The 12,806-nt window shown below is 35.3% G+C and overlaps 3 protein-coding genes and 1 pseudogene across 3 annotated transcripts; 2 read left to right on the top strand and 2 right to left on the bottom strand.

Moving 5' to 3' along the window:
- On the top strand, window positions 1–1,506 carry LOC105111167 (probable pectinesterase 67). The gene is given in 6 exon segments (XM_011006456.1): window positions 1–90; window positions 248–471; window positions 473–586; window positions 657–748; window positions 817–845; window positions 964–1,506. Coding segments are annotated over 6 exon segments (615 nt in total). The 3' UTR covers window positions 1,030–1,506.
- A 1,274-nt stretch (window positions 1,507–2,780) lies between these two features.
- On the bottom strand, window positions 2,781–3,788 carry LOC105142375 (transmembrane protein 97-like). The gene is made up of 2 exons (XM_011049978.1): window positions 3,263–3,788; window positions 2,781–3,159 (listed from the first exon to the last, which is right to left on the bottom strand). Exons 1-2 carry the CDS (start codon window positions 3,590–3,592, stop codon window positions 2,971–2,973), a joined length of 519 nt encoding a protein of 172 aa, XP_011048280.1. The 5' UTR covers window positions 3,593–3,788; the 3' UTR covers window positions 2,781–2,970.
- A 1,899-nt stretch (window positions 3,789–5,687) lies between these two features.
- On the bottom strand, window positions 5,688–7,013 carry LOC105142367 (syntaxin-112-like; annotated as a pseudogene).
- A 1,440-nt stretch (window positions 7,014–8,453) lies between these two features.
- On the top strand, window positions 8,454–10,871 carry LOC105142359 (probable pinoresinol-lariciresinol reductase 3). The gene is made up of 5 exons (XM_011049954.1): window positions 8,454–8,763; window positions 8,858–8,992; window positions 9,580–9,817; window positions 9,922–10,125; window positions 10,556–10,871. The coding sequence occupies exons 1-5, from the start codon at window positions 8,578–8,580 to the stop codon at window positions 10,720–10,722; spliced, it is 930 nt and encodes a 309-aa protein (XP_011048256.1). The 5' UTR covers window positions 8,454–8,577; the 3' UTR covers window positions 10,723–10,871.
- Window positions 10,872–12,806: the final 1,935 nt, after the last annotated feature.

Below are 12,806 nucleotides of genomic sequence, written 5' to 3'. Positions count from 1 at the left end.
ATGATCACATGGAGTGGCACACAGCCTTCAAGCACTCTAATTACATGGAATGATGGTTGGGACATGACGGAACCCCCGACCAACTGTACTGCCCTCTAATTTTGTTGGTCGATATCTTACTAATCAGGTACTTAATTACCTTGTCTTATGTTTCATTTTCTTTGCGTGGTAGAACTTGACAAAGCTTCAGATTGTTTTGTTTAAGGAATTTTGACTGATTTCTTTTTATCTTGATCATTGTCAATAGAATACATTTGGAAGTGGTGGCAAAGCTGCTGTGCAAAGGGTGTCAGGAGATAGAGTCGCGTTCTATGGTTGGGGGATTCTTTCTTCTCGGGATACTCTCCTGGACGGCACTGGATCACATTATTACAGCAATTGTTACATTGAAGGAGCCACTGATTTCATATGTGGAAACGCTGCTTCACTCTTTGAAGTGAGCGCAACATTTTATGTACTTCTGCTATCTTGTGAAAATTAATACCAGGCCAACTTTTTATGTTAGAGAAGTAGACAGTTCTAGTGAATGCCACCAACAATGCGAAAATACATCGCTTCTATTCATTGGAATGATCAATGGACAGATGTGTGTTTGTGACCTTATGAAATTGTGTGAAATTTTATTTTGCTAATGGAATGAATGCTGGTTTTTGCAGGCATGGAGCAAAGCAATTTCGTAATGGCTGGGCAGATGGACCTGCTGATATAACTATGATTTTAATGCAACAGGGCAAAGAGGAACATTATGGTGGCGTGCACATATCTTTTGGCTAGGGGCTACTGTATATGGTGCCATTGTTATCATGCCTAAACCAGGGACCCCAATTCCTTTCCCCGAGACTAAGGTAAGAAAAAAAAAATTTTAGGTGGGACATAAATTAACTGGATAAATGAACTTGTATTATCTATGATGTTTACACTTCTGATACAGATGATTTTGGTACAATTCTTGAAAATTTGTAGGAGAATGGTGAAACATTGATGTTGATAAGATTGAAAACAAAGGGACAAACTGGGATTGCCATCTAGTAGGTCTGACGCACATACAATTAACAGGAAGCCAGTGCCACTTTTCCCATGTTCCGAGAAACGTGAGCAAATATTTTGATCTTATAGTCCTAAGTTAAGATCAATGGATTAACTTCTAAAATTCTCACAGATATGGGGTATATAAAAAAGCCAGTTTTACCAGAACCCAGTCTCGCAATTTTCTAAACCCTTTACAACATAACTGGGAAACGTTGATGCGGTTTACACCAAGTATAATTCAAGCAATACTAATTGCCCAGGACAGACCCGCAAATGTTCTTGTTCAAGCAACATAATCACCAAACTGATATTTCATGTCTGCTAGGCCTTTCATGGATGCACCACTTACCACAGACAGCAGCGCTGCCACTGCTATACTGCATAAGGGCATCCCAAACAGAGAACCCCCTCTCCTTCCTCAACTACTGCACCTAATGACACTGCTTTTGGGCTGAACTACAACGCCAAGAATAAAAGCCTAAACTCTCCACAATTCCCAGCAAATGCACCACTTAAAGTGGACAGGTATCTTTTTTATACATTTGGTTTAGGAATAAATCCATGCCCAACTTGTTAAATGGTACACGACCCACTGCTTCCTTGAACAACATAACTTTTGAGATGCCCCAAGTTGGCCTCCTTCAAGCTCACTACTTTAACGTCAAGGGAGTATTTAGGTTAAATTTCCCAGATAACCCTCCAACACCATTCAATTACACTGCTGCGCCACTTGCTGCCAATCTTGGTACTACAGCAGGCACCAGGCTTAGTAAAATTGCCTACCATTCAACTGTGCAATTGGTACTACAAGACACTGATCTCCTCACTGTTGAATCACACCCTTTCTATCTGCATGGTTGCAACTTCTTTGTTGTTGGAACTGGATTTGGAAACCTTGGCCCTTAAAAGGACTCAGCAATATTTAACTTGGTCGCTCTTCCAGAGAGAAACACAGTTGGATTACCTATTGGTGGGTTGATTGCAATAATGTTCAGGGAAGATAGTCCAGGTACATATAGTAACATAAGTACACAACCATATGGACTTCAATATGGTTTTTCTTCTTGTTTTAGTCATCTAAAGTGGTTTCTTACTTTTCAGGGTTATGGTTCATGCATTGTCATTTGGAGCTACACACAGGATGGGGATTGAAACAACATTTGTCATCGAGAATGGACAAGGCCCAGATCAATTTATATCTAGCCTCCATCTAAAGACCTCCCTCCCTGCTGACATTCAGAACCAACCATCTCAATTTGGAATGTGTGAAAAGGATGGCTAAACAGTCTTTCGATTTAACAATTTCCTGTGACAATTTCTTTATAGCTGAATCCAAGGCCCGAGCCATGCACCTGAAAGAACCTAGTATAATGTCTGTGATAGCAGTAATCACTCTCAATCCCTGGGAAAGAAAGGCTTATCTGGGATGGGGGTGATCATCTTCTGGCTTGTTCTTACTGGATTTTCCGAAAACATGGGGATAATTTAACAGATGAGGCCGAGTTCATGATAAAAAGAAAACATTTCAGGTGTCTAACAACACGGGGGCCTCTCAAAAAATAATGCGCAAATGAGAAATTCGGTAGCTATAATTATAGAGGCTATCCAAAACTGTCCCAAAAACTCATGAAAACAGGTCCTAACTCCTCTCCTCTACCCCTCACCTTTTTCTACACGCACACAAGCTTGACACAACCAATATAGAATCAGGCCGATGAAAGGAAAGCTCAAGGCCACATAATTCAAACAGGTAAGAAAAAACTATCTATAATTGACAAGGATCTGGAAACAATGAATGAATTACTCATCAATGGCATCGAATATTTGAAAAAACAAGAGTACAAAAAGGTCAAATAGTGCACATTACCTTACATGGCACCTCTAACATGAAGCGTCAATCAAAAGCTCAGCAACATTGCCAATAAAATAAAAAAAAGTAAATCAAGCTTTCTTTTTCCTAGCCAATGCAGGTATCCTGCTACTTTTAGGCCGTGAACCACTAGTCTTGGAAGAATTTTGAACTAGCCCACGCAAAATGCACAGCACACCAAGACCCAGGAAGGGGGAGTACATCATCAGTAAATCATCAGATGCCTTGCCAGACCCCAAAAGCTCTGCTAATATAGCAACCTGTCATGTAAAACACTCATTTACATAACGAGAAATAAATTTAAGAAGAAAAAAACCAGTAATCAAATTAATAATATATATTGGGGTTTTCTTTTAAATTTACCATGGAGGTGAGAACAGAGGCACCATAGATCAAGCAAGTGGTGTTAAACCAGGATTTGGAAGCCAAAAAAGCGTACAAATTGAGGAGAGAAAGAGGCCACTGAAAGAGAAGCTCGAGCCAGACAAGACCAACGAAGAAATGGGGCTTCTCGATGATAAGATAGTCACCATAATGGTGGCCGTACCATTGCTTAAGATTGATCAAGAAATCAGGGAAGAAAGTGAGAGGGAGACAAGTCTGAGCATCAATTAATGGCGCAGCCACTGCTATCACCAGAAAGAAGAAGAAAAGTATAAAGTCTATAATCTTCAAAAAAACACTCACACCCATTGTTGTTGTTTTTGAGAGCTGAAGGTTTTGCTTTGCTTTGTAAGAAATGGGGATCTATCTTGTCTTGTTTAGTCGTGTTTGGTTTCTGACTTTCTATGCTTTCGGATCGTGAATGGATCTGAGACCAACCTGGTCAAAGGGATACAAATAAACAGCTGCGATGGCAACAACAATAAAAATCTCTCGGTAGAAAGTAAAAAAAAAAAAAAAAACTAGCAGGTTTCGAATCCGTTTGACATTGGTTGTTGCTTCTATGCCTGCTTCAAAATTGACATGGAATCTAACTCATTCAACCACTGAACAAGTTCGAGTTTAAAAAAATAGAGCAAAAATTTACTTGGTGATCGAAAACTTGGTCGATTTCTTATTAGATTCGACTTATAATTAAATCGGTCTCGGTAAAACCCAGTTTTTAATTTATTGGTCTATTTTTAATTTTTTTTTGTTAAAATAATATTATTTTAATTATTTAAAAAATATATGTTATCTTGGATTCACCCTTTAGATCTATAATCTAGAGTTTATTCTAAACCAATTCTGTTTCAAAACTTTAGTTTTAACTTTTAAGCCATGATGATGATAGTAGAAGTCTCTTTGATGTTAATTGTGATAATTAAAAGGAATAAAAAAGTTTTAATGAATTTTTTAAAGAATGAAGAAGAGCGATCCAATGTGTATAAAAAACCAACGATGTGTTTTAATAAATGGTGTTTTAGTCTCTATTTTAATTAGAAATAGAGTTGAATTTACATATCAGTATTAGTATGTATTTTGTATTATAATATACAAACATAAATAAATATTTTTCTTTATACAGAATATAGAGTAAGTGTCTTTTTAATTTTCACATATTAAATTTTCTAGGAGGTAAAATAATATATTAATTTGATATTTACTAATAAAGTCAAGATTATTCATAGATATTTACATTTTAAGGATATTTTGATGGATTTCCAAGTTAATAAGATACGAAATACGAGTCACCTCATGTTTTTCTAAAATTAAAATTTTTTTATTAAAAATTAATTTTTTTATACATTTTAAATTATTTCTATATGTTGATCTTAAAATTAATTTTAAAAAAATATAAAAAATATTATTTTAATATAAAAAATATTTTCAAAAACATCGGTTCATCTTTTCTAAATGTAGTTGCCATTTTTGTAAGAAGGTGGCTTTATGGATTTTTAACCTTTGTACCTGTTTCAGATTTTTACAAGCATTATAATAAATATTGTTGTCACATTTGATAATGAAAAATACATCTATTTTAAATATTAAATTTAGAAATCCACTATGTTTAGTTTTTTGAGAATTTTGATTCATATTCTGAACTCTCTGCAAATTTATTTAACCTCTAATTACATTGGTTTATATATTAAATCATGTTGGTTGTTCTTTCCATTCTATCATGTTTTTGAACTAATTATGCAATTATTTTCAACAAAATACATTGGTCATTAAATTATATTATATTTGATCAATAAAATAAGCTGAGTGATTAGTTCAGAATTAATCTCTGATCTGTTATATTTGCGGAGATATGTTGATTTTTTACCCTTTATAATTTATTATTAAAAACAACAGGTAAAGAATCATAAATCATGAAGGATTTCAGATTATCAGAATTGCACGTTCGATTCCTAACATCTGTTGTTAGGAAATGAACTTGAACTCGTTTAAATGATAGAGGTAGCGTAGAAGCTTGGAAGAAATGAATTGAATGCAGACATAGAGAAAATTAAGCAGATAATAGAATGTAAAAATCATGTTCAATAAGGATTGATGATGAAAACTTCATAGTAACTCGAGGAAGTCTGCCACATGCTATTCTTGAAAGCTTGAACAAGAACCTTAAGGTTTCTCAGTTATTCAAAATACAGAGAAATTGAAAACAGTGTGAGATGAAAAGACATCGTCAATCACATTAACCCTCGAAAATGGCAGAGAACGTTGGAGTGCATTTACCAGAATAAAACTCCTTCCCTTGTAAGAAAACGTGAAATTTCTTGTTTAAGCACAAGATTTAATCACCATGACACTAGCTTACGCGATAAAACCCACAATCAAACCAAACCATGGTCTACAAAACTCTTCAGGAAGCTAGGGTGGAAACGAGAATTCCCATGAGAATCAGCAAGAAGACCCCAATCCAGCAACCCCAATGGCTTCCCCTTCTCTTCATTTGGGCAGCGTAGTATAGTCCATCAGTCCCACCACTGATATGATTCGCAGCACTAGCCACATTCTCTTCAATAACATTAATCTCATCACCTTGAATCTCTACCAAGATAGCCATATCAAGAAACACTCGATGCAACTCAGTCAAGCTCCTCTGTATCTCCTTCAAGGCCTCATGCCTCTCTAGATTCTCCATCACCAATTCTGCTTTCCCTTCAAAAACTCTCTCTTTCTCACCTCTTAAAATCATCCTCTCTATCATTTCCTCGGTTGGGTGCTCACCGGTCGCATTATAGTACCTCCTTTTAAGGCCCTCTTTGTGATCTTTCAAAATGTTCTCTCTCAACGCTTGAAAATCATGCATCATGTCTCTTAACTTGACTCTCAAGCCATTAGTCACTGAAACCCGAGTTCGATCAACAGAGCTACCTTCTTTATAAGCCTTCGACAATCTACGATTAGCAACATTAGACTGGTCAAGAGATTCCAATCTTGACTTAATCTTCTTGGTCTTTCGAAGGATAGTAACTTATAATCTTGACTTGATCTTCTTGGTCTTTCGAAGGATAGTAACCATATCTGAGTTTACTCTGTCTCTAATTCCTTTCAAAATTTTTGCACTGTGAGTGGATCTTGACTCTTCTTTCAAGTCCTGGAGATCGATAAGGAGATTGGTGATCTCTTCCATGTCAATCTTGATAGCCCTCACTTCTTCAAAGAATTTGGAGAGGTTTCGCTCATCAGCGGAGTCTAATTTCCCCATCTCAAGGTCTGGTTCGGGTTGGATGTCTTCAATGGCTTGTTTTTTGAGGTTTACGTAATCGAGAAACGACTTGGTCATTAAATCATTCATCTTTTCAATGCTTTGTAAATAACCCACCTGCAAAGAACACGATCAAATAGATCTCTCCAAGAAAAAATCACAAAGAAAACAAAAACTCACTAATAACAGAATAAGTTCATTAAACAACAGTGTATCTGAACTTCAACAACTTTGAATTCTTTCATTTTCCTGAAAAATAAAGAACAATAGAATCTTGAACACAAAAAGAAAAATCAGGCTTGGGTCTAACTTAAAAGCGAAGGACCTAACAAGGCAGAGATTTCTTGAATGCTAATCTGAAAATCAAACGATGCACTACGTTTTTCTAACTATATAGTTCAGCATCTAACAAACAGATACATAATAAAAGAAAAGGACTTGAAATGAACAAAGAAAGAAACCTATAATAACTTAGACAAAGAACCCTGAAGAGACTTCAAAATTGAACAGAAAGTATTGAAAGTTTGAAGGGTTGTGAGAGAAAGGTAGAATGTTTGCAACTTATAAAGATAAATCATACAAGAGAGAGATAAAGGTCATCAATGGCTTGGTTTCTGTTACGATTTCCTGTCAAATTTCAAATTTAAAGGTTTCTACAAAGCAGCCGTTTGGGGGCTGGGTTGATGGATTTGGTCTCTATTCTATTAATTTCTTCTTGCTTTAGTCCCTCTACCATTGTTTATCCTCACATCACCTCTATCAGGTACTCTCTATTGTTTTTCTTACTAATCAGAGATTATACAATATTCCTAGAATATTGTAGTGCTACCCCATAAAATGAAACTTAATTTCTATGTTAGATTCTATTTTTATGTGAGTGAAATAATAGTTCTAGTGATAGAGCTTTTTTTATTAATATTAATTTCTGAAGTTGAAATGTTCATCAATTATTCACAACGTACATATATATATATATATGTATATATATATGTATATGTATAGATGAGGATGGATTTAGCTAAAATATTTTGTAACCATTTAGGGATATAATTACTTTTGTCTTACGTAAAAATGTTTAATTGGTAAGTTGTAAATTCAAGATTAGTGTAGTACCTAATGATTTCTTTCTATTTTCCATTGATATTATCTTTTTGTCAATTGATGTCGAATATTGTGGTTGACAATGCAAAGATTATGGAATTCAATCTATTTTGTATTGATATAGTATTTTCATGGGTTGTTGTTAAGGAAGAGGAGGATGATAAAGGGGACACAGATGGTAGAAGAACCTGTCAAGGACCAAATTGAAAACAGATGGTAGAAGAACCAATTAAGGACCAAATTGAGTAGAAGAACCTGTCAAGGACCAAATTGAAAGTAGATCGAACAGTAACACCATTAACCCTATTATAAATAGCCTATTTGTCGATTGACTTCCTATCAATGGAGAAACGACAACGCGTTGAACACAAAACGCCACTCCCAACTTCCAGGAACGTGAAGTCTCCTCGTTGACTATCTAGACCAAGATTGTCAATTTCGGTAAATATTTTATTTTTTTAATTAAAATAGAATGTTTTAATTTAAAAGTGTGTCCTTCAATAAATATAATTTAAATTTAAGATAAATTAAATAATAATAAAAAATATTTTTTTATAATTGAATGATTTAATTAATTTAATTTAATAAAATTTAATTTAATTTAATAACTTTTCAAAGAATAAAATAAACTATATAAAATGAAACTGGAATATTTCAAACAAAATGTAGTTGAAAAATTTGAAACAAGTTGAAATTTAAAATAAAATAAAATTTATTCTGTTTTATTTTATTTTTTAAATTAGTATGGAGTGTTTTTTAAGACAGTAATCCTAAGACAGTAATCCTTCCCAAAATCAAACACTCACTTTCTATCTCAGACAAAACAGAACGGAATTGACAACCTTTATCTGGAGGCAAAAACGCTGAACTCAAAACGAAAGTTTCAAGATCTTAAAAACTGAAACGACACGGCCACTGTTTTTTAGGGAAAAAGAAAAACATGGATGAGAAGAAGAGCAAAGTACTAATAATAGGAGCAACAGGAAATTTAGGATACCATTTAGCTCAATTTAGCCTGAAATTCTCACACCCCACTTTTGTTCTTGTTAGAGACTCTGCTCCTAATGATCCTGTTAAAGCACAAAAGCTTCAGTCTTTGTCCAATTGTGGTGCCACACTCATAAAGGTTAGTTCTTCTTCTTGTTTTGTTTTGTTGGTGTAAAGATTTCTTCTTTTCTTTTTTGGGCTGTTTCTGAATTTTTGTTTGGGATTTTCTCCAGGGGTCATTGGAGGATGAGAAGAGTCTTGTGGGCGCAGTGAAGCAAGTAGAAGTGGTGATATGTTCAATCCCATCAAAAAATGTTCTTGAACAGATGGTACTTATTAGAGTTATTAAAGAAGTTGGGTGCATCAAGGTTGTGTATTTTTCACTTCTATTTGTTTCTGTTTAGATGGGTTTTTATTGGTTTTGTTCCATCTTAATTCCCTTCAATTGTGGTTTGAGTGTACTAATAGTGCATTGGAAATGGAAACTGGAGACCTTGGAATGTTAATTAAAATAGGAAGATTACACATCCGTAGTGTTAATAAATTTCATATGACGAAACCAGAATGAAGGGATAAGGAAATTTTTGGTATTTTTCATCCGTGGACAGAATTTGCAGTATAAGTTGCTAATACTAGACATTGATGATTTCCTCACCTGCTTTCTGTTTTCACTCTAAACTGGAATAGCTCTTGTTTCCTAAATTGTTCCTGTTGATTGGACAAAAGGTGTTTGTCAAGTTCACGAGTGGCAAAATACTGGAAAAATGAAGCGAGTGCGACCAAGATTCCTTAAGAAATTAAATAAGAATTTTGTATTTTAGCATCCTGGTATATGAAATGATAAGTATGCTAACAAGAAGAAAGTGTGGACCCAAAAGACAAAGAAATGCATGAACCATTGTCAAAAGCTGATTCTTTTGTTGAATTATATAGATGAATGTGTTAATCATTGCAGAGGTTTATTCCTTCTGAATTTGGAGCCGATCCAGATAGAATTCAAATATCTGACATGGACTACAACTTCTACTTGCGGAAAGCTGAGATTCGGCGTCTTGTTGAAGCTGAAGTCATTCCCTATACTTTCATCTCCTGCAATTTCTTTACAAGCTATTTACTTCCATCGTTAGTTCAACCAGGGTTAAAGACTCCACCCAGGGACAAGATCAGAGTGTTTGGAGATGGGAATGTCAAAGGTCTGCTGGCCAAGATCCTTAATTATTTGTATATGTTTTATTTAGCCAAATAGGAAGCCAGAATTGTGGTAACTTGCAGTTCTTTTCTTGTGGTTTGTCTGCAGCTGTCTTTGTGAAGGAACAGGATGTTGCTGCCTTCACAATATGTTCACTGGATGACCCACGTACATTGAACAAGGTGCTATATTTGAGGCCTCCAGGAAATGTTTGCTCGATGAACGAGCTGGTTGAGATTTGGGAGAGTAAGATTGGGAAGAAGCTTGAGAAGATTTATGTACCAGAAGATGAGCTGCTTATGAAAATCAAAGGTATGTTAGCTGGTTACGTTATTTATGCCTGGGGCTTCCATTTAGAAGACTAATGACCTTTAACTTGAGTTAAAATTCCGTAAAACTTACATGTGATAAGAACCGTTCTTGTTGCTTGAACAGAATTATTGAAATCATCAAATCCATATATGCTTTTCATATATTTATTCAAATTTCAATCTCCCTGGTCTGGAAACTTTGCCTACGCTTGAAATTGTGCTGGGATCTTTTATAATTCTGGTGGACCCATGTAGGACTGGCTCCCAGTTTAACATGCAGAAAATTTTTTTGGATGAAGAGATAGAATAGAATGTTCTTGTTGCTTTGCTTTCTCTTTATGTTCCTCTGTTTTAACCCTTGTCTGGTTTGTTTGGTTTACCTTGCTTTAAATTAAGATGATACAAAAGTATGTGATGTTTTCTCATTTCAGAGACTCCATATCCGGACAACATGCATATGATTTTCATATACTCTGCATTTGTAAAAGGAGATCACACATACTTTGACATTGATTCTCAAAGTGGAGCAGAAGGGACACAACTATATCCAAATGTGAAATACGCTACAATCAGCGAGTTTTTGGAGTCCTTGTTGTAACATGCAAGTATGTCTGACTGAGTTTTTTTTCCATGCTAGATCCCTTATTGATCTCGGCACGCACAGCTTGTATTTCGTTTGAAACAGATTGAAATATTAACAAGAATCATTTGCATAATGGAAATATAAGAGCTCTGTTCGGTAAAGCTGAAGGATGATTCACATTTTCCACTACTGCATTAATTGCTCAGACCTTAGAGTGATACTTACAAAAATATTTTGAGCAGTCATTCAAACGCAAGAGTATATCTGATTCATTGATCGCTTGTGAGCTCAATTGATATGGACAAACCGGTTGTGCTTTGCTTCGTGAAATGAAGGGCATGAAAGATGAGTTGAAATTTTATTGTACTGATGAGTCCCTTGTTGCTAAAAGCAAAACACAGCAGACCCAACGAATCATTCAAGTCAAGCTGAATTTTAACATTCTTTAGCACGCCAATTTGACAGAGTAGGAAAATTGGGACTTGGTCAATGTAAAAGATTTTGGCCTGCAACATAAAATGCTGTTCTTGTTCTGCAAAGGCTAACAGAACTGGCTACCAAAATTTGAATTGAGCTTAAAAATACACTGGGATTGTTCAACTGGCTTCCCCTTTTGCTTCAGCAACACCATTTGAACCTTCATGAATACACTTAAGAACTGGCGCTATCTTGAATTTGAATCGAGCTGCCCAGAAATACACTGGATGTTCTTGTAATCATCAATTTCTTCACTGAGGCCAAGAACATCCTGTACATCAACATTTAAAATCAATCTGAATAGAACAACGTTAAGTGATCTTAAAAAAAAAATAATCAAAATAATGTGTAAGAACATATTAAGAAAGAAAGAACATATTTCACAACATAAATTTTTAGCTAGGATTATTTATATACTTGCTCCCATGGGACATCTCCTGCCATCATCCAATCTCCTTCCCTATCTATATATGTTAGGACATGATTATGCCTTTGTGCATGAATACAAACAGCTTCAGGGTTTGTTTCCAAAGGGTCGTTATTAAGTTTAACAAAGATATCTATTAATAAAACTGCAATCTAATTCAGTTTTTAAGTTATTTAAGAAATTCTATGCGTATACATATATATACGTACACAGAGTAGTGGTATTAAACATATGGCTAAGAGTAGTAATCAAAGAACTGTAGCCATTATGTGCCAGGAGATCTAATTTTCTGCACATTGAATTGCCATCCAAGCAAACCTTGACGAATAAAGAGGAACGTAGGCATTTGTTCTTGTTATCTACAGGGAGAGTACCTTCGAACCTGCAGCAAGTATACATTGAATTGATATTAAGACTTGACGTCTGGTTATTGAGTTTGAAGAAAAAGTTTGAGAAAATTGAAGGAAAGAGAGGCCGTATATAGTATAATTTGATTCTTCTTGCCATATTTGGAAAGGAGAGAACAATCCAGATGAAAACATTGGGGGTTCAAAGAAAGATGCGAAGAATAAGATTATTGATGGAGATTTATAGCTGGCCAGCAAAAGCACAACCAGCTACTACTTTAGTGTTAAGACGTACGTACCTTGCGTTTGAAATAGAGTCCTTAGCAGGATTGTTGAGGGCAAGACTAAGTTCAGTGCTAGGATGTGACATAGTGAAGAGGCTAATTAAAGAGGCAGGATAGGAAGATGAATGTTGGGCTGTTGATGACCTTCACGCTAATTCCTACAAAGTCATTTGGTCAGAAAATCCACCTGCATCTAGCTAGGCTAATCAGATCCCTCTCTCTCTCTATCTATATATAGACAGAGAGATTGTCGGCGGTCAAAATCTAGCTACGTTTTTGAGATCAGATTCTCATTACAGGAGTACTTAGGCTCGTTATTTCCACTTTCCTATGTGCTTTGGTTTACATTATGGTTTGCATTCATTATTCATGTAACAAGAAAATAAAACCATGCTAGCTGTTGAGTACCTTTATTTAAGTACATATGAACACATTCAAATATTGTTTGCCTGGCCTTAGAGTAATAGACTCCCATGCTATGAATTTCGTGGGCTCTCTCACCCCTTGTCGTTGCTGCTTGACTTGAGGCTCTCTTTTCTTCAGGAGGGGTCTTGGTTCTTCTTT

Source organism: Populus euphratica, unplaced genomic scaffold (assembly GCF_000495115.2).
Source record: "Populus euphratica unplaced genomic scaffold, PopEup_1.0 scaffold3.1, whole genome shotgun sequence".
Classification (NCBI taxonomy): domain Eukaryota; kingdom Viridiplantae; phylum Streptophyta; class Magnoliopsida; order Malpighiales; family Salicaceae; genus Populus; species Populus euphratica.
This window is presented reverse-complemented; position numbering and strand designations above follow the sequence as displayed.